This window comes from Anomalospiza imberbis, chromosome 4 (assembly GCF_031753505.1).
Source record: "Anomalospiza imberbis isolate Cuckoo-Finch-1a 21T00152 chromosome 4, ASM3175350v1, whole genome shotgun sequence".
NCBI lineage: Eukaryota > Metazoa > Chordata > Aves > Passeriformes > Viduidae > Anomalospiza > Anomalospiza imberbis.
In genome coordinates this window covers 32,639,407-32,664,469 of record NC_089684.1, presented here as the reverse complement: position 1 = coordinate 32,664,469, position 25,063 = coordinate 32,639,407, and the positions used below count along the sequence as shown (strand labels likewise).

The 25,063-nt window shown below is 38.1% G+C and overlaps 1 protein-coding gene across 2 annotated transcripts in view; it reads left to right on the top strand.

Moving 5' to 3' along the window:
• The window catches only part of LRBA (LPS responsive beige-like anchor protein), a 363,194-nt gene that overhangs the window by 175,569 nt on the left and 162,562 nt on the right, over positions 1-25,063 (top strand). For both annotated transcript variants that reach the window (XM_068187837.1, XM_068187836.1), the window contains 3 exons: positions 12,799-12,923; positions 19,539-19,685; positions 22,294-22,430. In XM_068187837.1, coding sequence (XP_068043938.1) covers positions 12,799-12,923; positions 19,539-19,685; positions 22,294-22,430 — 409 coding nt within the window. The remainder of the gene's footprint in view (positions 1-12,798; positions 12,924-19,538; positions 19,686-22,293; positions 22,431-25,063) is intronic.

Here is a 25,063-nt window from a genome sequence, read left to right as displayed (position 1 = left end):
CCTGTGCATTGTGCTGTATAATCTTTGTGATAAGTGCAAGTCTGTCTCTGTTCCCCTCACTGCCCCCTTCCCTCATGGGAAATTTTTGGGGAAAATACCATCTTGCAGCGATTAATATCGAAGATTGGTTACTTCTATCATATGGTTTGGTAAGTAATCCGTAGCTATTGCTGTGATTTGCTGCTTGCCCATATAGCTTCACACATGTATTTAATTTCCAAAGTTAAGCAAAGTTATTCCCTATAAAGAGGGTGAAAGTCTAGATGAAAGCCATCCCGTTTGTGAAAAATACATTCACTATCCCTCTTAGTGACTGTTACAACAAAGTAAATTTTAATGGTGCATGATACTGAAAATGAATCCTGTGACCTTGAGAAGTTGTAGCAGAAGATCAAGTTTTATTTGTATATTTTTGCCATTGTTTGCATTACTGTATCTTCAATTTTTAGTTGCAAACTCCAGTACAAGTAGCTATATGTATATTCTGTACTTGAGACAGTCCAAATTAAAATTCCTAAGTCACTTAAAAAAACCTGAACTGGTTTGTGTGTAAATTAATGTTTTTTATTCTTTCTAGAGCTCTGATCATGAAAACATTAGTGTTTTTACAGCAATGGAAAACATTTAATTTTATCTTATCCTTGAAATCTCTTAGAAAATATATAGGCTTTTTATTCTGAAAAGGAAAGTGAAAACATTCAATTTTCATGATGAAATGAAACAGTCTTTTCTTGATTTTGAGTGTCAGTCTGAATTGACTCTTGTGTCAGGAGAGACGCTAATTGCAAAAAGCCGATGCTTTTCAAATCTGTTACCATGACTTCTCTTTATGTGTGTTTTCTGCGATGGATTTAATATACTTAGTAAAAAAGGTTTCTTGAAAAAGTTGTGTTACAAACTGTATAAAAATCTTTGAGTTCTTTCATTTTTTCATCTTTGACTACTAAAAAAATAAGTTAGCTTAGTTTAGCAGGGACAATACATGGTTATTTCTAAAGCTGAATAATGGAGAAAGGTGTGACTAGAGGTAATTACAGATACAGTTTATATATGCAGGAGGGAGATTATGTACAAAGAAGAAAATGTGCATTATGGTGCAGTGCACTTAAATTGCTTATAAGTATCTGCACCATAATTTAAGAGTGGTGTGGTCTTAAATAATCTTCTCTGAAGAATTTGCATGAAACAAGAATTAACATCTCCAGTAAAAAAAATTGTGAATTGTATGATTATTACAGAGAACTGTTCTGTTCTCACATTTGCTTTCATTTTAAACAGTAAGTTTATAGTTTTGTTAGGAGTGTCTTTGGTACCTAAAAGATTTCTTTTTTCAGTGTCCCAGCTATAGTTTTTTTTTTTGAACATTAGCAGTATCACATACTACACAGATACTTGGTTTATAAACACACAGGTGGAATTGTATAGTCCAACAATGAAGATTTCTGGAGAACTCTATACCTGAGTGCTGAAAGGACATGTTAGAACATTCCCAGAAACGGGCCCAGTTCCACCTTGTTGTTTTTCACTGCAGTAATTCTTTGCAAGCTTGGGGATTGAGGGCACTGATATTTGGATTTATTTGAAGTCGCTGTAGATGAGTACTTGGAAGAGAAATGCATTAGGAGGAAGAAGGAGTATTAATAGACAAACCACATTAGACTCAGGAAATCCCCTGAGCTGAAAATAGTTGGAAAGTACTTGGGGAGAAGCTGTACATGATTGGATCGATCTTGCTCTTCCTTAAGCCACCACTGACATTTTGGGATACAGAATTTCAGGTTAGACCTTTGGTGAGAAGAGGTACAGACATTCCTGTGCTCTTTCTATCCTCTGGCTGCATTCATGTGCCCCTTCTGCAGAGACAAGGAGCCCTTAGAGTGGTTGATGGCGCCACTGCAGTGATGGGGTTTGCCTGCAGAACCATTTGGCTTACTCCAGAGCCCCTGGTTCTCACCTTTGATGGGGAGTTTCTTGGTGGTGCTGAGTTGTTTCCCATTGGGAGTGACAGTGTTGTTTCCATTTCATTCCCCTCTGTGATGGGATTGCTGTGTTGAGAAGAACAGCTTAGTATTGAAAAAGTTGTTTCAATGTTAGGAAAGAACCTAAAGAGGTACGTTGGTTTTCCTAATGTTTTGGTGGTTTATGTGTGTTGTTGTTTGGTTGGGTTTTTTTTTTTTTTGGTGAACTTGTCTTAAAAACAAATAAAGGAGTAGCTAGATGAAGAGAGAGAAGCTGGGAGCCTTGTCAAGAGAGGTAATAACTGCCCTGAAGAAGAAATTTCATTCTTTTAAACATGTGTCTCTGTGGATGCTGTGTGCTTAAATCACTGAAATGAAAGAGGAAATATTTCCTGATTTGTTGCTTCTTCAGCTTTCATTTTCCAATCCTCTTATCAATGCTCTTTTATAATGTTGGATTTAACATTTAGTGTTAGTCTTGAGGAGAAAGAATGTGGAGGAAAGAATATTATGATATCTCTTGTATTGATCAGTCGGATTGTTTGTTACTGAGTTTTCTGTTGCTACATTCCTCTCTTGACATATGGGTGGAAAAGAAGTTGCATCCTCTCAGTTAGCAGTTTCTGATGTGTCAATGTACAAGGTTTTATCCTGGGCTAAGCCCTTGGATTACTCTATCAAAGGAACCTTGGGTGGTTCAGCACTTTTAACATTGCACATTCTTTACTACAAGTAGTCCTTTGGTAGGTTTGGATAAGGAAGGCTTCCATCGATAAGGAAGGCTTCCCCACTTTTGTTTTGTAAATGTCGTGAGGGCTTTACAACCATCCTGACCCTTGGGGCATCAGTGGATCTCAAGTTCAGTAGCTTTCATAGTTTTCATGGGACCTTGTAAAGTAACAGTTTTGAACTTGCCCCCGTCTGCAGCGCCTGTGAATTGCCAACTTTTCATCTCCTGTTTTGTTGATCACATGTAACAGAAGAGAAGGTGTGTTTACAGGCTATTATTTCCTTTATGTAACCTTCAGTAAATACAGAATTCTCTGTGTGGTCCAGGAAATGGTGCTTCGTCATAATTCAGTGCTGTGGGGTTTTTTTAAGAGATAGTTCGCAAGGCTTTCAAGGGAGAAATTAATTTGATAAGTTAAGCCTTTTTAAAGGGAGTTGAGTCCTTTTGCTGTTTCCTAAGGGTGCTGGGCTAGTATGGAAACAGGAGTCTTGCCCCATGTGTTTCTCAGTGGTCTTGCTGCCTTGTGCTTATTGTTTCCTGTCTCAGAGTGCAATACTATGTTTGCAGTTACTTCAACTCTCTCTTACATGTGTTCCTGCAATCATCACACAACGAAGTCATTTCCCACATTTTGCTGTTGTCAGATTTTAAATCCTAAATTGAATCACAGACAGAAGTGTTAACCTTTAAATTAAATCATACTTGATTTGATTTGATTTGATTGGGATATTTTTGTTTAATTGTTTTTGATTGTATCAGAGAGTAGAAGAGCTGCAGATGATACTGAAGTTGAGTGTCTCTAAGGCTTCAGTATCCTAACCTGCAATCTGAATTGAGAATTCCTTTCCCAAGATGCTGTTTAACAGTAGCCAAATGTTCTGTGGACCTTAGAGAGTTCCTTGTTCTCCCTTCCATAATTTCAAGCAGAGGTACAAGGTTGTTCATTCATGATTAAGCAAGAGGTTGAAGGGGGAATTTCCTTGTGCCCCCAGATGCACTCAAATTCTGTCCACAATAAAAAGATAAAATTAATGTATTTTTGATATTTAGGCATTTAGAGACCTTAGGGAGGTTTGTCTTCTCTTTATTTTTCTATGTTTACTTGTGCCTAAGTCACAGTCATCTTTCTTGTTCCTCTGTATGGTGGTTGTTGAATTGCTGAGTTAATTTGGTTAATAGGTAGTAATTTTAACTTCAAAAATCCCAAACAAAACCAAACCAAATTAACAAAAGCAAAAAAAAAAAACAAAACAAAAAATTAAATAAAACCATCCGGTTACTTTAGACGTTTCTGGCTGAGGACTCGGAAGAAAATATTTACAAAACAGAAAAAAAATTTACTTTCCGTAGAAGAACATAGAGCAAAAAAATATTTGTTGAATTAGAGGGGTACATTATTACATTTTTATGGAAGCAAGAAAAGTATCCAGCTGTTAAGAGAGCTATAAAAAAAGATACAGGTTAGCCACAGCTCTTAAAGTGTAAATATATGGGAGTGTGATTTCATCCTGTTTCTTCTAGAAGAGATGAAGTGTTTGCAGCAGGTGAAATCTAAGGGTTTTGGGAAATGCTTTACTATAATTCCTGTTTTTTATACTTTTGGGGTCAGAACAATGTACAAACAAAATCACAGAACTGACCAGATTTTCTTGTTTTGGTCAAAAAGTTGATCTATATTATATCCACAAATGCTGAAAGATGATGATGTCAAATTCCTAGCTACTGGAAAGAATTAATCTTAATCATAATATTTCAATTTTTCAATTAAATATTCCTCACAGAAAACCTGCTGTTGCCGTAATTAGCAGGAAAATAAATAGCAGCTTCCTATGCATGTGCTTGTGATGAAAGCATCAGAACCAACAGGAATGGCTAAGGAGATTAAGATCGAGCTGGCTCCTTTGTTGTATTGTATCCTCCAACATATTCTTATAACCCAGTGCTCGTTTCAGCAAGGAAGGGGTGACCAAGTACTGCAGACTAAAATTCCGCATTATCAGACAAAAAGCCTCCAGCAAGATATAGTATACCTATTTTTTGTATATTGTGGGAATTACAGTAATTTTCAGTATGAATAGCAGTTTATAGGGTCTGTATGAGCTGTAGTTACTTTGCAAAACAAATGTTGTTGACTGCAGTCGAGTGTAGGATATGCGAGATTTGCAAAGATTTATGAGCAACTAAGCCAAAGCATCCTGCTGCAGATTTGCTATACTTTCATTCTTCCATGTCTAAATCATGTCCGAATTAATTTTACTGCAAGCCAAAAGAAAGTTTTCATGTTAACCTCTGGTTGAAAAGTGGAGTAGTTTTCATTTCAGTTAATTTATAATTAATCTTGACAGAAATGCAACATGGATTGAACTGTGTTTCATGGTGGTGTCTTTGGAAATGCAGCTTTATTTTAGACTGATCATAATAAGATCAGCCTAAGATAAGATAGTGATTACAGAATACATGATTAGAACTGTACCATGTACTTAAGTGAGGCCTCTTTGAAGTATCAGTGTGGACTGGAATGCCAGTACTTCAAAGAATGCTCCAAAAAGCTGGGACTGTGGCTAGCTACCAAGGGGTTAATAAAGATCAAAGAAGAGCCTACTCATACATAAACAGAACTGTTTTTAAACTGGAGGTTAATAGCACCATAATGGAGGACAGAAACACCTTAAAGGTGGGCTTGTCTTCCCTGACATGGTACTTTATAATGTATAAATGGAGACTGAAACATTTATAGTAAACATTTTTTCTGAATTGTTTTTTAAATGAGGAATTCAAAGCTTGTCAGTGCAGAAAACAGTCTCTGTGATATCTGAAATAGGCATTGTTCTTCTGGTTTTGTTTGCATGCTAATTAGGTGGGAATGGATTTTTGGTACAATTCCATGAAAACACAGAAATAAGGAGTCCTGGGCAAGTAGCTCAGGTGCCTAATGGGTGAGACAAAGAGATAATCTCCTGTTTACTCTATAGAAGTATACTAACAGCATTTCTACTAGATTTTAAAATGGAAAATTTAGGAATTACAGTTCTGTGCTGTTTGTACTGTTGTGTTTATATGGGGAAATAGCATGAAATGTGTTAAGACAAGCTTCCCTTGCTGACGTTCCCTTCTTCTCCTCTACACTGGAAGCACCTGAGGTTTAAACTGTACAAAGGTCCTCTACAACTGTGCTGAGTCCTCTGAGTTCTGTGGTAAGTCCATGCACATGTTGTGCCTGAAGTTCATAGCCTGCTTTTCACATCTCTTTCTTCTTAAAGACTCGAAGAAGAACAACACTATTCTCTCTTCAGGAAACCCCCCTCCACATGCACCTTTTGATAAAATTGAAGAACAGATAACGACGAAGATCCTTTTGGGGGAAAAAAATATTGAAAATCCTTTACAGACAAAGCCAAATGTTTGCTTGGAGGAGGGTTAGAAGTAAATAGACTATACTGATTTAACGGATTACATTAGTGTTTCGCATAATTGATATTATGCCAAAGAAGTTGTACTCAGTGGCCTTGGGCCTTTTTTTATGACCAGTTCCTGTTACTACAGCAGTAACTGTGGCAGAGATTACGAGCCTGCCTGCACATGAGCATTTTTTCCTTAAGGATTCCCAGTTTTTTCTATTTGTGGAAGTCTGTATCCTGAAACTATGGAGTATTAATGTCAATGTTTGGGACAAATTAAGATAACATGAAAAGGCAGAGACTCTGTTAATATTAGAGTGTGATTACATTATATGTCTTTTTGATACTCTTCCTCATCCTTTCCTTCCTTTCTCTCACCTGCACATCTCTTTCCCTTATTTCTTGTCACATAGTTGCTGGTGAGGCTGCAGGGTAAACAAGTCACTGATATAAAATGGAATAAAAACAATGAAGTCTAATAATCCCACCTGGTTACTGTGATTTGGTTTAGATTGGCCACAAAAATGCTTGTGTGAATGCAGATGAGAGAGGGAGAGAGAGCTGAACTGCAACAGCTTGTGTCATTGAAGAAAGTATAGGTAATGTAGGCAGCATTTCCAAAGATCTCAATGCACTTATCAGGATTTAATTAATCTTTAATGTCCTGAAGTAGATACATTATCAGTGAAGTGCTATGAAATACACACAGAGTGTAGCTGGCTGAGTAATATTTTAGCTGCAGCTTTGACTTAATGCTAATCAAATATTTTCCTGTTTGCTTTGGTAGTACGGGCAAAGTGGGAATCAGATCAGGAACCTGATTTACAGAAAAAGTCATTTTCCCTACTGCATCAGTACTCTGATTTCTATGTGGCAAACACTTGTGCATGGGATCTCTGCATGAAATATGAAACTTGGTAGTGCAGCTGAGAACTTACCTGTAACATCGTCAGTGTTTGCTTTGCCATCATCAAGGTCAATATTTTATTTTCCAAAGTGTGTTATATATTTTCCATTATGTTACAGGTCAGTAATATATCTAGATATGTACAAAACATTTTTTAGATACATTTTTATTGACATGTGGCTAGTAGTATGCTCATTGTGTGGTCTGGTGTAACTTGGTTCTTTAGATCACAGTGGAGTATACCTTGCATTTTACTATTACATACAAAATACGAGAGATTTTAGTTCATATTCTGGACATCCAGCTGAATGCAATGGAAATGCAATTGATTTCAATTTGCAAGATCAGGCAGCCTCTTACATTACAAGATGCCCTGCAGTATTCTGGAGGTACTCCTCCAAAGGTTTTGCAGTATTTTCTAGAACTTCATCACTTTTTTTCTTCAGATTGATGATGAAATCAATGCTGAGAGATGAACAGATTGAGGGCAGCCCTGCCCAGAAGGACTGGGAGGTGCTGGTGGATAAGAGGGTGAATGTGACCTGTCAATGTGCACTCACAGCCCAGAGAGCTCAACATGTCCTGGGCTGCATCCAAAGCACTGTGGGCAGCAGGGAAGGAAGGGCATTCTGCCCCTCTGCTCTGCTCTGGTGAGAGCCCCACTGCAGTGCTGCATCCAGCTCTGGGATCCTCAACATGGACTTGGCTAGAGTGAGTCCAGAGTGCCATGAAGATGATCAGAGGGCTGGGGCACCTCTCCTATGAAGAAAGGCTGAGAGAGTTGGAGCTGTTGAGCCTGGAGAAGAGAAGGCTCCAGGGAGACCTTACAGCACATTCCAGTACCTAAAGAGGCTACAAGAAAGATGAAGGGGGACTTTCTACAAGAACATGGAGTGACAGGACAAGGGTAGATGGCTTCACACTTAGAGGGCAGGTATAGATTAGATATTGACAGGAAATTCTTCACTGTGAGGGTGGTGAGGCACTGGTACAGGTTGCCCAAGGAAGTTGAGGAGGTCCCATCCCAGGAAGTGGTCAAAACCAGATTGGATGGGGCCCTGAGCAACCTGGTCTGGTGGAAGGTGTCCCTCCTCAAAGCAGGGATTGGAACTGGGCGATCCTTAGGGTCCCTTCCAACCCAAACAGTTCTATGATTCTGTGATTCAAATGCAAGTGCTTATTCTTGGGGTTTTTTTAGGTTTGGTTTTGTTTTTTGGCTTTTTTGAGAAAAATGTTTGTGTCTATTGCAGAAGATATCTGGTTTGTTTTCTTGAAACATTTTACATGGAAGCAAGAGTTATCTAGATGTGGCTGAAGAAGCATTCCTGAACAGTGTTAAAATAATCTGGTTTATCTTTCCTTTAAAGTTGGGCACCACTGTCTGTGTTCTTTGATTGTTTTTTTGTGTAATTTAGAAGGAGCACCTGATATTCTGCATTTGATGAGCCATTGCAACCAAAGTGTGTAATGAATTATAACCAGAAGTTGGACTAGACATGTAGTTTGTGATGGAGAAATCGTGGAGCTCTCTTCTTTCAGATTTCCTTTCAGATGTGTACTGTTGCTCCTGATGCATGAGTTGTGTGGCCACTCTGTTTTTGGCTGTCTGTGAAACTAATTTAGACTAAGTCTCTGTGTTTGAGCATCTACACCTTAGGAATTGTCATCACTGATTGATTACTTTACTGATGGTCTTAGTGAAAAGACCAAGGATTGATTAGGTTTGGAGATTGACTCACCTGCTTAACTCTACAGTTAGAGTTCTGACAAGGAGTGTGTAATCTCAGAATTTATCTCGGTAGCTTCATGCAGGCTTCGCTGCTTTTAAGTTTGTTGTGATTGCCTTTGTGGAAGTGGATTTTCCTGCTTTTAAGGTTAAAAAGCCTTCTAGATGGAAGAGGTCTTTTAGAGCTCTAGCTATCCTCTGTCTCTGAAGATTTCTATAACACTGTGCTCTTTCGCCTTTCTTTTTTTCTCTGTTCTGTATTTGTGTATTTGCTATTTCACTCAACTAAGGATCTGAATGGGGGCTTCTGTAGTGTGCTGAAATCTATTCTCACTTAACTGGTAGCTTGAGTACAGCCCTCAGGACTCTCAAAATGTTGCTCAAAATGTTGTAGGTTTGCATTTTCTTTCCTCTTCCCTGTCTTATGCAGTCCCTTTACAACCCACACTGGTGTGTTGACTGTTTCTTTTCTGAGATGGCAAAGTATCTTGAAATACACAGTCAGTAAGACATTACAAGAAGTAATTCTTCAGCAATTGCATTATCCTCTCCTTGTTCCCTGGTATGACTTATGTTAAATTTAAATCAATAATGGTATGAGGACTAATAGGTAGTTTCCATGCCTAAAATACCTTTGCTATGACACCATAATAAGACTAGTATGGCAGTTGGTATGTTTTGTCTCCAATTGTCCTAATCTTTGAAACTGGTAGGAAATACAGGTTTCTTGTTCTGATAGTGGAGATAAATGAGCATTTAGACTTTTCCTCACTGCCCACAGTGAAGTGACTTATCTTTTTTCATGACACAAAATCCTGAGGGAACGGGTTATATTGGCCATTTTAAATTTGATCTCATCCCTGTACAATTTTAACAATGAAGTTAGGTGCATGGGAATGAGATGAAGGTTTTCTCTCAATTCTCAGTACATAGCCTGGTAATTTGGGAAACTGTTGGAAAAATAAAGCAATATAATGGTTATGCTATTTGAATAAAACACTTAATATGAAAGCTTTGTTTCGATTCAGTCAATATTGTTACTAAGGAACCACTAATAACTGAGTATCATGTTGGAGAAAGCCCTGACAAATCCATGCAAATCATATGATTTATAATTCATAAATCCCTGATCCCCTGAGCGATGTTGCTCTTGCATTTAGACTAATTGAGTACTTACATTCATCGATCCAGTCCATATAGCACCTTTAGTCCATATGGCAGCCTTTACTGCAGGGCCAGGAACTCCTGTTGTCAAATGTCCCCTGCAGTATCCCCAGGATCTGCCTCCTTGGCCCTTTGCTTCACAGTCCTTCAGTCTGCCAGCAGTCAGTTCTGCCCAAATCAGAGCAATATTTCTGTCTGTCTCCCCCTGGTTGCAGAGGTACAAAGCATGGTACAGCATTGCCTTTTGGGGATGGGACTGCGGTGATTAATTGCTCTGACTTGTAAGGCAGTGTACTGGAGTAGCTGAGTGGTGTACTGGTTTATATTGGTTTTAATATAAACTGGTGTATATTGGTTCAAAAATGTATTTTTTCCCAGCAGCTGTTCCCAAAAATGGCTCACTTGTAACAATTAGTCAACACAGGTGTTTATTTTTGGCTTTGCAGGGTTTTGTTGGATGTTTTTCTATGTGCAAAGAATAGATAATTTTTCCCCCTCTCATAATGCAGTGGGTGCCAATACATACAAATACTGAAATACATAGTCTAGTAGTGGTTACGTAGTTTTGTGTGAATAATTAGTGCACCACTGAAGGAGATAGAATACTATGCAAATTCCATATTCAGAACTGAAAATAAAAGCAAGGGACTAAAGATATATTATGTTTCAGGATAATATTTCATGCCTGATTGTTGTTACCTATTTTCATAATAATTTTAGCATAGTTTTGTAATATGCTATAATTGTTATTGTTATCCAGAAGAATGGCATCACTTAATTCTGTCAAAACTGTGGCGAGGTAGATAAATGACAAATTCATAATTTACCATCTTTGCATATTACTGTAGCCCAGAACACCAGAAGGATTGATGGCAGAAGAGGTTAACAAATTTTAGCGGCTTCCATTAGCTTTTCACTGTCATATGTTTGTGTTGCTGACTGAAATAAGCTTTGTAGGAGATCCCAGTCCTGGGAACTAATTACTCGTGCCGATTGCCACCCTGATGAATAGACCCTCATTGTATCATTCCCCTGAAGACGAGGAGCAGGCTGTGATTCACGACTGCATCTTGGCTGATATTTGATAATAATTTTAACAGATAAATGTAGGAAGGCAGAATGATGAAGTGCCTATCCATGCTCTACGACTATCAAAGGCATGCACATAGCCAGCTGTGTTCTGCTTTTTTTTTTATAATCACTAATGGAGAATTTTAAGTTACTAATCAACCTTTGAATAAACCCATATCTTCCTGTATATTGTAGTTTTTCTTTGGTTAATTATTCCAAAATCATTGGGTCTTATAATCAGAGCAGCCCAATTTTAGAATGACTGTAATACAGACAAGTGTGAAAATAAGATACTGGGGAATTTGATTCCAATATTTTAGTATTTTTCTGAAAAGAAACAATTAGGAAGATGAAGACTAGCACTGCCTTTTCTTTGGTGTTAGAAATAAGCATAGAATTTTAATGAAGACTGAAAAGACAGCCTCCATTTTGATAAAATTATTTTCAGTCTGAATTTTTAATATCTACAAATCATGTTTAAGAGTACTGTTATACAAATCATTCTGGCTTTTGTTACTACATTTGTTTGAAATCTTAATTTACCTTGAATAAAACTAATTTCTGGCTTTAATCCTCAGAACTACAAATCTAGATAACAAGTGTTTTTAACCATTGTGATCTGTAAATTAGTTGTGCCTATTCATTTGTCAGTGTTGACAGGTATACTTTCTATTAGCTCCTGGATCAGAAATGGAATATATATATATCTGCATTTTCATCTATTGTTTTAATACTGGCTCTATAAACAAAGTCCATGTTTTTTAGTCCGAATGTACACATTTTCAGGATATCATGGCTATTCTGTGCCTCAGGTATTTTCTGTTTATTTTCCATACCTGAAATTGGCATTTTCTGTACATTCTCTGGGCTAAAATACTGTTTTACAGTGGCATTCATTAATGCTCATCTAAACAGATAGTAACTGGCACTTATATATATATGACCGTATTAAAAAGATCTATGTATATTTGGAGCATAAAATGGAAAATAATTAATTTGATATAACCTTTTCTAGATGTAATTTTTTAAAAGTATGCTTTCTGTGTAGCAACTATTACACATAATAACATGTAGTTTTTAATTAAATGTAAAAACACAACTACATAAACCAGAAATGCAATCTGATTTGCTCAAAAATAGATTGCTGTTTCGCTCTTCTGGAATGGTTTATTTAAAAACAGTAAATGGAAAAGAAATGCATTTTCTTGTGTTGTTCTAAGCCTCAGGGGCTAAATGTAATGAATATTTTAAGAGATTATTTTAATTAAATTCCTGCACATCTAAACAGAGTAATATTTTATTATCACATACATAACCATGTAATTGAGGTATTCATTAAAGTTAACACTTTCTGGACCAAGAATTCATGGCATGATTTACTGACCTTGTGCAAAAAGGCACAAATTAGGAAGAAAAATGAAGGGGGACAGACTTTGATTAATATAGGTAATGCTATACCATATTTATAATAGCCTTTTCCGTATTCTGGTTTATAAATGCAGTCACTGAGAAAGGTGCCCTGCTGAGGCTGAAATGAGGCTGAAATCGGAGCACATGCCACTAGAGTGTGGGGAAACTGATCACACTGTCAGCAATTCATTTCAAAATGATGTATTTAGTGCTCATTTCACCTTCCAAGAAAAAAGGGAAAGGAGTTCCTTAGACTGGAAGGTGATATTGTTATTTTCAAGGACATACCTACGTAAAAGATTGCAGAAAGAGGGGGAGGTTAGAAAAAAAAAAAGGCAAAAGCAGCGCAAACAAGGAGAGCTTTATGCAGAAATTCAGCGCTACCATGCTGGTTGATAATTGCTAACATATGTGGCTCCTCTGTTTCATTGTAGTCGTCCTCGTGAGTTCTGGCGCCTCGACTACTGGGAAGATGACTTGCGGCGCCGGCGACGATTTGTGCGTAACCCCCTCGGATCGACACATCCTGAAGCGACGCTCAGGGCAGCCGGAGAGCATGGTCAGTGTAAAATCTGCATCCTGCCCCCAGCAGCAGATTACAGTACGTGGTTGGAGAGGCTGGACCTTCGTCCTTGTAGGATGCTAGCAAATGGTCCCAAAGCAATGGCTTTTGGCATTGCCTTTTGGGCGTGTTTTCCACACACAGATAACCTGGCCTTTCCTTCACAGCAGCAGTGCTGGTGTTTGCTGAGCCCCTTCTTCCCATCTCAGCTAGGCTGGGTGATGCATACCTTGCATACAACAATTACAGTCCTCACTAGGCAGAAGGAAAGTGGATGCAATTTTGCCATTAATCCCTGGACAGAGTTCTGTGTAAATTACCTGCTTATACTTTAGTAACTTCAGAAGAATTTTTCCTGTTCAAAATCCACACCAATTATTTCAGATAGCACATAGCTGCTTATTGTTACAAATATGTTTAAAGAAAAATAACACTTCTACAAGCTAAACTGTACCCTTGCTTAAGTCCTCAAGCTTTTCTGCAAGAATTTGATATGGAATAAAGAGTAGCAAATGCTGACGTGCAAAGTATTGCTCAAGCAGCAAAATGGTAATAATAATTTCTACCTGGTGATTTAAAAAAAAAGAGATTACTTTTTTTTTTTACAGTTGTTACTCCTCATTTCATAACTTAGGATGAATCCGATGCAAGATGCTACATCCATTCTAGAGGGGAAAGTATTTACCAAACTAATACAATAGTTTGAGAATTCTATAGTAAATCAAAATATAAACAAGCAAACAAAACCACACCCAAAGCCAGTAAACTTTGATGTTTAGTACAAAATTTTATGTCTTTGCTATCTAAGGAGGCTACACTGATAAGGTAGAAAAGTCTTTTACTTAAAAATAATTTGTTTATAATTAAAGCTGAGTGTCCTTCACCTTGAAGGCACAAGTCATGGAGCAAATAATTTAAATTTCGGTTTTTTGGGGGTTTTTTTATCTTTTTTTTATTTTTCTTTTCTTTTTTCTTTTTTTTTTTCTTTTTTAGCTTGTGAATTACTTAATACATACATGCATACATATGCCCATACAAATTGTGTGGGGGGATGCAGTTTATGCTAATTTTAGATTGCTAAGAGTGTTGTATGAATGTAGAAGAACATCACTGTCATAAAGCTGGTTTCCATCAGGCATCTTAACCTCTTGCACTCAGCCTTAAAGAGCCATTTCTGGGAGAAAATGTCTACAATATGTCAGCTGATATAATGCCAAATGTGACATCAGTCCTCTGAAATAAATGACCATACAGAGAATAGTCGATAAAGTGATCTGAAAGCAATGTTTATGCATCTTTGTATATCAACATCTTTGACTATAGAAAGAAGAACAAGATGTAGAATTAATTAACCCACTTTTTGCTTTGGGGGTTGCTTTTCTTAATATGATGTGTTGTTCCTATATCATGGACTTTAGGGCACTAGGGTTTTATCTGTTTAAAACTCCATGGATGAACATGGAGTTTTAATATTATGTGTACTTTAATTTAAATAGATCTTGTCAAAGTTTACAAGTATTCCAGTTGTATTTTCATATTTAATCTTCATGCTGTTTATAAAAATTTTAAAAAATCTTTATTTTTACTGAAAAATATTCAGAGCAACCATGTAAATTTGGGTAACTAATTCTTTCACAAGTAAAGACACAGTAATGCAATTATTCATATTTCATACAAATGTGATATTTTCACTAATCCTTGCTATGTTTCAAGAGCTTTGGTTTATAACCAGTTTGTAATTGATAGGACAACAATTTTTGTCAATACAAAGGAAGAATTAATAAAAGTAGCCCTATTTCAGAAGTAGCTAATAAGCATAGCTGGTAACTAACTCTGGTAATTTAAACAGACTTAATTGTTTTCTATCTGCGTTTCTATTCACATTTTGACATCCTTAACAGTCTTCTACTTTGTTTAATTTCCTGATGTTTTATTCTGAATTTTCATACTGCCTTTGTTATCTGTTGTCCTTCTATTTCTTTATCTATCCAGTGAATATTTTAGTTTACCCTAAGTCATTATTTAATATGATTTTTGAAATTATAGATAGTTTTTATCTGCCTGAGTGGGTGTACACATACAACTGTCTTTTTCCAAGGACTTCTACTGGCAAGGTGTAAAATCTATGACTGAAGTACAAATTCAAGTTGAACTGGAAACTATATACAATGTATAGGAGTGCAAAGATAGTTGGGATTTTTACTGTTTCATTTTGGATTTGGCTTTCTTGGTTTGTTGTTCTTAGCTTGTTTGGGTATTTTTTCTTTAGTTTTAGAAGGTACAGTTATCAAAAAGATCAACTGGAGTGTCCATTTAATAAATTTCTTTCTGAATTGTGTTTATAAACTTCTAATATTAACTAATTTAATCTCAGAAATTCCAACCGTTCTCAGATTTTTTTGAACCAAACTTTCATGATGTAGATATCCCTAGTATTTGCAGAGTATTTCCTCCAGTATGTTATGATTTCATATAAATAATTTTTCATTAATTATTCAATTTCCATTAATTTTACATGCCTCTGAAGCAAAAGTATTTTTAGATAATGGATAAAAGTTTCCCTAATGCCTATTTAATTTTTTTTCAAAACATCACAGACCAAAACCTGAAAGTGGACATAAGGGATTTTGCCAAAAGGGAGGCAGGGGAAAATAATGCATAAATAATGGAACAGTACAAGCAGTAACCATGCTTGATAACATGTATTTTAGCTCACTTTCATAAGAAGATACATATTATCAACTGCTTGGTATCTTACAACTACAACTAGATGTATTGTCCACCCCAGAGAACTCACAGTGTAGGAATCATCACATTTTGCAACTGTGAAATGATTCAGAAACAATTGGAAGCCTAGATATTGTTCAGTAAAACCTAGAGGACAACAACAATCAGCTCTGTTGCAGCCTAGTTATGTGTCTGAGGAGCAAGAACCAATGTTTTCCAAGGATTGATTTGATTTGAAGGAGAACCTCTGGTGCAGAGGTGGCAGAATAAATACCTGAAGACTAATGTTCTCTGTTCAGACAATCAATACCAGCCCCATGACTATACTTCTGGCTACCTTCTAGTTAAAAACAAATTTTTTAATTCTGACAATTTAATTGCCATTCCCAAGTTCACATTAACGTGCTTGGGAAAAAAAGGCTTTAGGTAATTTTTCAAAGGGGAAAAGGGAAAAAAAAAATAGTATCCTTCCAAACTGGCTATTTATAAAAGTCAGTCTAATGGTGTATTGTGGGGAAAGGAAAGAAAGGTGAAGGTGCTGTGGTAGAAAGTTTGGGATGGAAGGAGTTAACTTCTCTATTCTTCCTGTCACCTTACTGTATAGAAATAGAACCAAAATTATATAAATGTGGAGGGAAAAAAAAGAGTAAACCTGTTCTTGGAAAGGTGTGTGGGAGTTTGTGCTTAGAGCTTCAGGGTTGGAACCAGAGGGTCTGGTCACACCAACATTGGCAGGCCTGGCAGAGCGGTTAGAAAATGCAGAGCAGGGTTTGTGACCTGAAATAAGAAATCCAGTGTAATATAACTCTGTGCTTATGTGGGATTGGAATTTGTCATGTGATGCCATGCTCCATCATGCATCTCTCTAACCAGTAAATATATAAAGAGAACTAGACCATGGCCTACCTACTCCAGTGCATTTATCCACAGAACAATAGGAGAATCCATGTGGAATATATTCTGTTCTGTGCAGATACACGTTAGCATGAGAGTGTTGGTTGCAGATGTAGTGCTTTATGCACACCAGTACAGAAAAGGCAGCTTTGCTTTATTTATATCAGTACAGAAAAAGCAGATTCTGGTTCAGAGTGTGATGTCTCACTGCTTTCCATTAGCATTGCCTCTCACTAGCTGGTGTCTGCAGGTGTGTAGACAGGCATCTTCCTGTGCCTGTGTTTAACTTTAACACACGTTTCTTGCATGTCAGGAAATATTGGTAGCTAGCATCATATGCAAAGAGATGACAAAAGTTTACACAAATGGACTGAAATAATTTAGGGTCTAAAATTTCCTGTTGAAAAAGGCACATACATAAGATGAATGGTTTTGAATCAGTGAAATATCAGTATTTGGGGAAAGAATTAAAATCTGAGTAAGTGAAAAAGATAGGACAGTATTTCTATTATCCAGTCAGCTTTGGTTTGGAAGCTGCTGTACTGATTTTATTTTTACTTAAAGACTGAAGGACATAGTAATATTTTAAACAAGTTTTACTAAGCATAAAAGTATTAACCTTTGATCTTGGCTCTGAATTAAATCTTAAATAAGAATAGGTAGAGAGTTAGTTTGAAATCAGCATTTTCAGTATAACACAGATTCTAGTAGAGGAAGCAAAAAATGGCAGGTATGTACAGTGCAGATGAGGTTTTTGAAACAACAAATATACTTTGCCTGCATTAAAGGAAAAAAAATAGACCAAAAATGAAAAGAAAGAAAATAATTTATTATCTTGGACTTCATCTTGAGGTGGTTTTGTTCTATTTTACTTTTTTTGATCTTCAAGAGAGTGCTGGTAGGGCAGTGACTAAGAGTGCATGTGGTGTGTGTTAGTACACTGATGGTAATTTTACTGCTGCTAACTGAAAATCCTCAAGGGGGAGTTAATTACAGGAAAACCTTCCTAAATATCAGCTGCATATTTTCCATGACAAGAAGGTTTTTCAGCTCACATTGAACAGCTCCAGAATCTGAGTTATCATTATTTACATGAGCATATTTTGCAAGAAAGTAAAATTTGTGTTTGTACAATGCAGTTAAAGCTTTGCAGTATTTTTTTAAGGCTTTCTTACAAGTGACAACTATTGCTAGGGCAAAAGGAGCATGTATAAATTGCATTTTGTTTTGTATGGCTAGTTAAATTTCCTTTTATTTCTGTTTTTGGTTGGTTGGTTTGAGGTGGATGTTTGTGTTTGCTTTTTGTTGTTGTGATTGTCTGGTTTTTTTTTTTTTTTTTTTTTTTTTTTTTTTTTTTTTTTTTTTTTTTTTGTAAGGTCAAGGCCTAAACCAAAACCAGTATTTGGTCATTTGGTGTTTGTTGTTGTTGTGATGGGGGTTTTTATAGTTTGGGTTTTGGTCTTTTTTTTTTTTTTTTTTTTTTTTTTTTTTTTTTTTTCTTTTTTTTTTCCTCTTTCTTTCTGGTGAGTGGACTTCATTTTTACTTTTTCACTGAACTGAAAAGTTTTTATTATTTATTATTTGCAATTTACCTGCATATATTTACTTATACAATTTAAACTTTATGTATTGCCACAGGGGAGTCGCTGCCTTCTGTAAATGTTTGCAGATTAGCATATTTTTACAGGGAGCCCGTGGAACTTAAAATCAAGTGTGGCAGCAATCAGAGCGAGCAGCCACCAGTGTGTTAAAGTTAGTTGGTCCTGATGTGTTTGGTGAATGTTTTTCAAACACGGTTGTGCCATGGGTATTCTCAGTGTATCTTTTAAGAAACAGTATTTGCATTTTCAACTTAAAAAAAAAAATCCAAACAAACAAAAAATACCTCGGACACATACACTGCTGTGTTTTGGCATTACCACAGCAAAATTTAGGCGTAGAGGGAGTAACTGCCTCTTTCTTTCCCTTTTTTCTACTTTTTTTTTTTTTTTTTTTTACTCCCCTTTTATTTTTTTCCGTTTTCTGTTGCTGCTTTGGGCCGGTGATTTAAATAAAACAGATTTCGAGGCGGCAGTGTCGGGGGGGCGATGGGAGCGCTCCCGGGTTCCGCGGCGTTCCCGGGGCCGTGCGGGGCGGGAATGTCGCTGCCCGGGCACGGCGGGGACACATTTACCGGCTCGGTGACCGTATGCGGCGCGGAACAGGGCTCCAAGCATGCTTGGCCGCTTCCCTTCCATCCCGAAAATCCCGGCGCAAGCCCAGAAATGCCCCGTGGGAGGCCGGGGTACCGGATGGTTGTGCCCCTTGGAAGCAGGTGCAGGCTGTTCTCCGCCTCCAGCCGCCATCCCGGGGCAGATTCGCCGCCTCACCCCCTGGCATGGAGGGGTGGGGACATTTCTGCCTCACGAACTCGGCTTGCCGCTGACGGGAGCGGGAGGGATGCGGGGCGGCAGCTCCAGCGCCCCTCCGCCTTGTCCACGATCCCGGGCTTTTCCCGGCGGGTCGCGGCGGGAGCAGCCCCGCTGCCAGGCGCTGCGGCCCGGGGCCGCCTGTTGCGCTGCCCCGGGCGGGTCCCACCGCTCTCGGCCCCGTCCTACGCTTCCTGTTCCCAGGGCTGCGCTCGGTGGTGTCGCGGCGGCGGTCTCGTGTCCTTGGTTGGAGCGTGGGTTTGGGGGTCAGGGTGACACATCGTGCAGCCAGGACCCTCCTGCAGCTTGACTTCCCAAGGAAGGCTGCAGGGGAAGGGAGTCTGCTGTATCATTTCCCCCTGTCATAAACACTTGAAATAGTGTTGAATGCTGCAGAGAGCACTGGATAATTTTGAGCAGGCTTAATAGGATTAAAACTAGATGTGTCCTAACATTAGAGGATTAGGACAGGTACTTCTCACAGGTAGTCCTAGGCAGTTCTCTTCCTGAACTTAAATTTAAAAAATAAAATTACACTCCTATGTCACTGAGACCTGACAGACAGCGCCATGTCTCATTTCAGCTCCCGATGAGGATATACTTGTCAAAGGAAAGCAGTCCATCAAGAGTCAAGTTTTAGGAAACCAGAACTCAGACAGCGAGATTCTCTTGGAAGGTGATGACGATATCACGTCATTCATGGAGGAAAGAGAAGTGGAGAACTTGACAGGTAATGTCATCTATCTCATTTTCTCCTCAGCTTCTTCACTGTTGAAGTTCTGATCTCCCCATCTCTGCAGTGAATCATGGTTTGGGATACACACTGATAATTAACACACTTCCCATAACTGGGTCATTAAGATAATTTTCTGTTCGCCTCAGATACTGAAGGTTTATTTGAGGAGAGTTGTGCATTTTCTTTCTCTGTCTTTTTGCTTCTGCAGTAGATATCTATTCTAGAAAACCTTCCTTACAGAAAATAGCTCTACCTTGAAAAGGGCTTCTTTTGTTTTCTTGACATCATTCCGCTCAAATCATGAGACTTAGTGGGACAGTTAGGCAAGCTGTCTTGTAATTTAAGGCTTTAGAGACCTTTAATTTTTTTTCCCTAAGTCTATAAAATTGTACATACTGATTATTTACTTGCATGTAAAGGATTTGTACACTTGCTGGATTTAACTCATTTAAACCCTTTGACATTCCCCCACTGAAGTTCTTTCTCCACAGACCATGGTCTCAGTAGATTTCTTTTTTTTTTTTTTCCTGACGAAGAAATAGTACTTCAAATCTTTCAACTTAATTAATTTTACATAATCACATGAAACCTTTGCTGATGTTGCAATCTCAGTGGAGTGGGTCCATTTCTGTATAGTTCAAAATGTAAAACCAAAGTAACCAGTGGTTCAGAGACTGTGAGTTATATAAAATGTCTCAATTGCTATTTGAGGAACATGGGTTTTACAGGGAAAATGCAAACTTCTCTGTGTTCTTTTTCTTCTCATCTGCTATTCCAGGTACACTTAATTTAGAGAAAAATATCATTTAATGGATAATTCTGGTTCCATGAGAAACTGGTAGTACACTCTTACACTGATATAGATCATGCATATGATAATTCACTGAAAATGCTGGAAGTGATTATTTACTGGCATTTTGCTTATCCCTGAACTGCATTCCATTCTTTCTTTTTTTTTTTTTTTTTTTTGAGGCAAAAAAGCAAAGTTAAAAATGCAGCATAAGGAAAAAGAAAACCTGCATAGGAAAAGTAAAGTAAAACAAAGCAATGGAAGAATGATGCAAAGGCATTTCTCTATATGAATCTTTTATTTTTCCCTTTCTACCATGAGTGTCCTTCTCAACAGCTGTCCCCATGTTTCTTTCTATTATTCATTCATTGGTTTGAGTAATACATTCATACTGTAATAGAGGTGAAAGGGGAGTTTAATTATATAATCTTGATAATGGCAATAGGATTAAGAGGTAATCCTCACTAATAAAGTGGTGTGGGTTAGAAATGAAGTGGAAATTGTCAGGGGTCTTCTACAAGACCTGGATTGCCCCAGCTTCTGCATCTGTCTGCTTGCCCTGTAATTGAATGTCTGTGAGTGATTGAAAAAATGTTATTTCTCCTCTGAATTACATGCTAATGTACAGAGGGCAAAGGGAGGCAGCAAAAGAACACCTAGCTTCTTATTTCGTCCATTTGTGGGGGTGAGCTTTGGGAAATCATGGCAGTTCTGCAGCTATCTCATGCCCATCTGCAGACACAATGTATTTGTACATTGGGAATAGAGGGCAAAGCTGCTCTGATCTCAGCAGAGCATTTCTTCTTTTGTCCTAGTGGCACACATTGAGATTGATGCAAGATTAAGGATCATCACCCTTCTAACAATCGATGGAAATGACAATTCATCTGAATTTTTTGTCAGTTATTCTCACGTTGATTACCTGAATGTGTGTACCTCATTTATAGATGCTGTATTAAAACAAAATTGTCTATGTCACTTTAGTATCTTCCTCTATTTTACAGAAGTCAGATAATTCTGCAGCCATATAACTTCATTTCCTTGCCTCTTAATCAGCTGGATGACAAACATAACCTGTTTTCATTCTGTATGTGTTAGTTTATATAATGCTGAACCTATTGTTCTTGGTAGTAGTCTGATTTGTCCCTCTGATAAGCCCTGTGGAGATGTGATTATTCCAATAAAAATTCATTCAGTTGGAAACCAACCCTCCAGCTGTTTACTCCCACAGTCCCTGAGCTACACTAACACTGTATGGAATCCTTGAACAATATTTAATGTGGAATCAAAAGCATCTTTAAAACATTTTACTTTAGGCTCTGTAACATTGTGTAACCTTGACAATAGATTTCCAGCATCCATGAGGGAACACTTTGCTGTTAGACAACTTTGAGCCTTAACTCCTGTGTTCATCTTTGTGAAATGCTATCAAAACTTCTCAGCAACTAAAGAACACATCAGACAGTAAGATTTCATGTGTGCATTCTCTATATTTCATGTAACAGAAGGTGTGCAACTCTTGGAGTTTCTTGGGCAGAAGATGTGTCTGAGTAAAAGCTGAAGACTGCCATGCTAAAGCCAGCTCTGTGTAATGTATGCAGCAGTTTGCAATTGCAGCTGCCTCAGTGTTCGGCAGCACAGAGACACTGCAAATCTGTTACATATGTTCTTTTCCAGGACAAAAAGGGGTTTGCTCTTTAAGGAAGAGCTGTGCTCTTTGCTTTATTTTAATGTCCTTGGCCTGAAAAGTGGATAATTTGTACTCGCATTCTTTTCAGTTTGAACATTGTTGGTGTTTTCCTGGTTTGGCAGGTCCAGTGTCCCTCAGCACACCAGCTCAGCTTGTGGCACCCTCCATAGTAGTGAAAGGCACCGTTTCCATCACTCTTTCTGAGCTCTACTTTGAGGTGGATGAAGAAGATCCTAGTTTTAGGAAAATCGACCCAAAGGTAAGAGATCATTGACCCTGAGGTCTGAGAGATGATGACAAATTACCCAAGACCTTTAATTCTTCACTTGACTTCCTTTACCTCTATTGGGCTGCACTGTTGCTGCTTTAATAACTTTGCCACTGACCATATATGCTGCTGAACTTCACATAGGTGACACCTCCTTTCCTGCTTCTTTTTCTCACCCTCCCACGATTCAATCCTACTTGAATGTTAATTAGCTTGCTGCGAATAAAGCTCTAAGGAGACACGTCTGAAATAAAGACATCTTGAATCACAGGCTTGTATGAATACAGGGAAGGTCAGTGAGGCTTTTAGCCCTAATACTTCATTTTACTTCCCTGATTTTAGCAAATGTTAGTGTAAAACAGCACTGAGCTTCCCACACTCCTAAAAATTACATAGGTGGGTATGAAAGCTGGGATTATCAAATCCTATCTGGAAAAAAATTTATGTCGAAAAGCAGTGCTCTCAAATTGTTAGAGACAGATTTTAATATAAGCAATTAACTAGAACTGTGATTTTATGTGATATCATAAATGAGACTTAACTTTTCTTTTGGTCCTGAAGAATTTTTGGAATATATTGGGAATTATTTTAAATATGAGATAGTGCTTAAAATTTTTATATGCTTATATCTTTCTATTATGTTTCATTAATCCCCCCCTACATTTAACTAAATAACCCCATTTAATGATGGAAAGAATGTAGATGTGAAGTTAAAGTTTGTTTGATATATTCCTGTATTGCATTTTCCATCGAAATGCTCTGCTTTTTATTGTATCAGCATGAGAAAAGTCTTACAGATCTGCATTACTCTGGATTTTTGGTTTCCATGTTCAGCACATAGGGTCTTAGACTACAGTTGCTAATTCTTACCATTCCTGTTACATGTTTTGTGGGAACACTGACATATAACATATAGTTAGCCTCCTTTTCTCCTGCTTTCCACTAACTGTGAGCAGGCATTCTGGTTTTGTTTGACCCTATCTTTTACTCTGTATCTGAGAGATTTTCTTAGAGTTCTTAAAACAAGAGAGGCTCGTTACATGAAATACTGGCTACACCTCTTACATTCTCCTTGCAATGTTACTTTAGCTGGAGGTCTTAAAATTAAAAAAAAAATACCTTTTATAATGTCTCAGGGATGGGGGGGGGGAAGCTAAAATTAAGATCTGAATAATTTTATTTTAAAAACGACATAATCTCACAAACAGCATCTTTTCAAGCATTAACGCCTCCTTGCCCCACCCTGTGCTGAAGTCGATGTGCCTTGATAGCGATGACGAGCTGCTGTAGAAAATGCCCCTTGGAGAAAAAAAAAAAGCCCCAACAACTAATCCGCTGTAAACTCAGCAGGCCTGCTTAATTAATGAGGCTTCATCTGTTTGATAAATTTAAGTTCCCTGTATATTTGTCTAAACTACCGAAAAGAAAACATTGTGACAAGTTCCTGAAGGAAAACCTGCCTTAGGTAGCGATAGCATCGACAGCGATACGATCAGAGTTTTTACGTGGGCTCCGGGCTGTTTTGAGAAGGAAAGGGTAGCCCCGCGGGCTAATTCCCGTTCTGCCAGGTAATCCGGGATCAGCGCTGTGGAAAGCGCTCAGATGGCTCCACAAAAGACTTGTGGAGCTCAGGCGGGGCTGGAGGGGTTGCGAACGCAGCGGCGGGGCCGGGACCGGAGTGTGCCCGGTCCGCCGGCCAGGGTGGCCCCGCGCACCCCGCTCATTCGCCCCGACTGCTGCCGCCATCGAGGATCTCGTTTTCAAACTTAAAGGCAAAAGCAGCTCAAGTTTTTATGGTTATTTCTTTCCGTCTCTGTCCAAAAGGAAACGAAAATAACCCTTTGGGGCAAGAACGAGACTTTTTTTTTTTTTCCTCCCCCCGGCGCACGATATGAAAAGTTGCTCGAAATGCTGAAATGCTCCGAGCCGGCGTTGCAATCTTTCGGGCAGCTCGAGCGGGTAACTCTAATGTTTTTAAATCATAGGAATGCGTTCCCGATAAAATCCTGCCAGTATTTCTCAAGCTTAAAGTGAAATAGCTACGGAGAATCAGGCAGAGCTTTGCTTTGGGAGAGGAGGCTGGGGTAGAGAAGGAGATCGTCAGAGAGCCCGGGTGCCGGTGTAGGATCGGGTGATTTCCTCACGGGTTTCCGCTTATCTCCCCGTCTTACTATGCTGCGGTGCGATTTTATGCTGTACTTAAAAATCTGGGCAAAAACAAATGTTTGTTTAAAAAAATATCGACCGGTTGCTCTAAATCGCATTAATTATTCAGGGTAGATCTATACTTCCTTCGTGTCAAAGTCAAATGGATAGCGCGTTCGCTCTGGGAAGCGAAAGCAAACAGAGATGGATTTTTAAAACAAAATGCAGAGTTCGAGATTTACCGGGGAAAAATAGAAGCAAGGAATACCATAAGGAAAAAAAAAAAAAAGGAGAAAAAACCCGACTGTAGGGTAGGAAAAGGCATGCTGTAATTCTGACTAAACTGTGGCCAGCTGCTGTGCGATGCTTCATATATTCTAAGATTTAGAACAAGACCTTAGAGTAACAGAAATACAGCAGATGTTGTCACATGCTGAACTACAGAATATATATGATTTTTTTCTTAGATGCACTTTTTA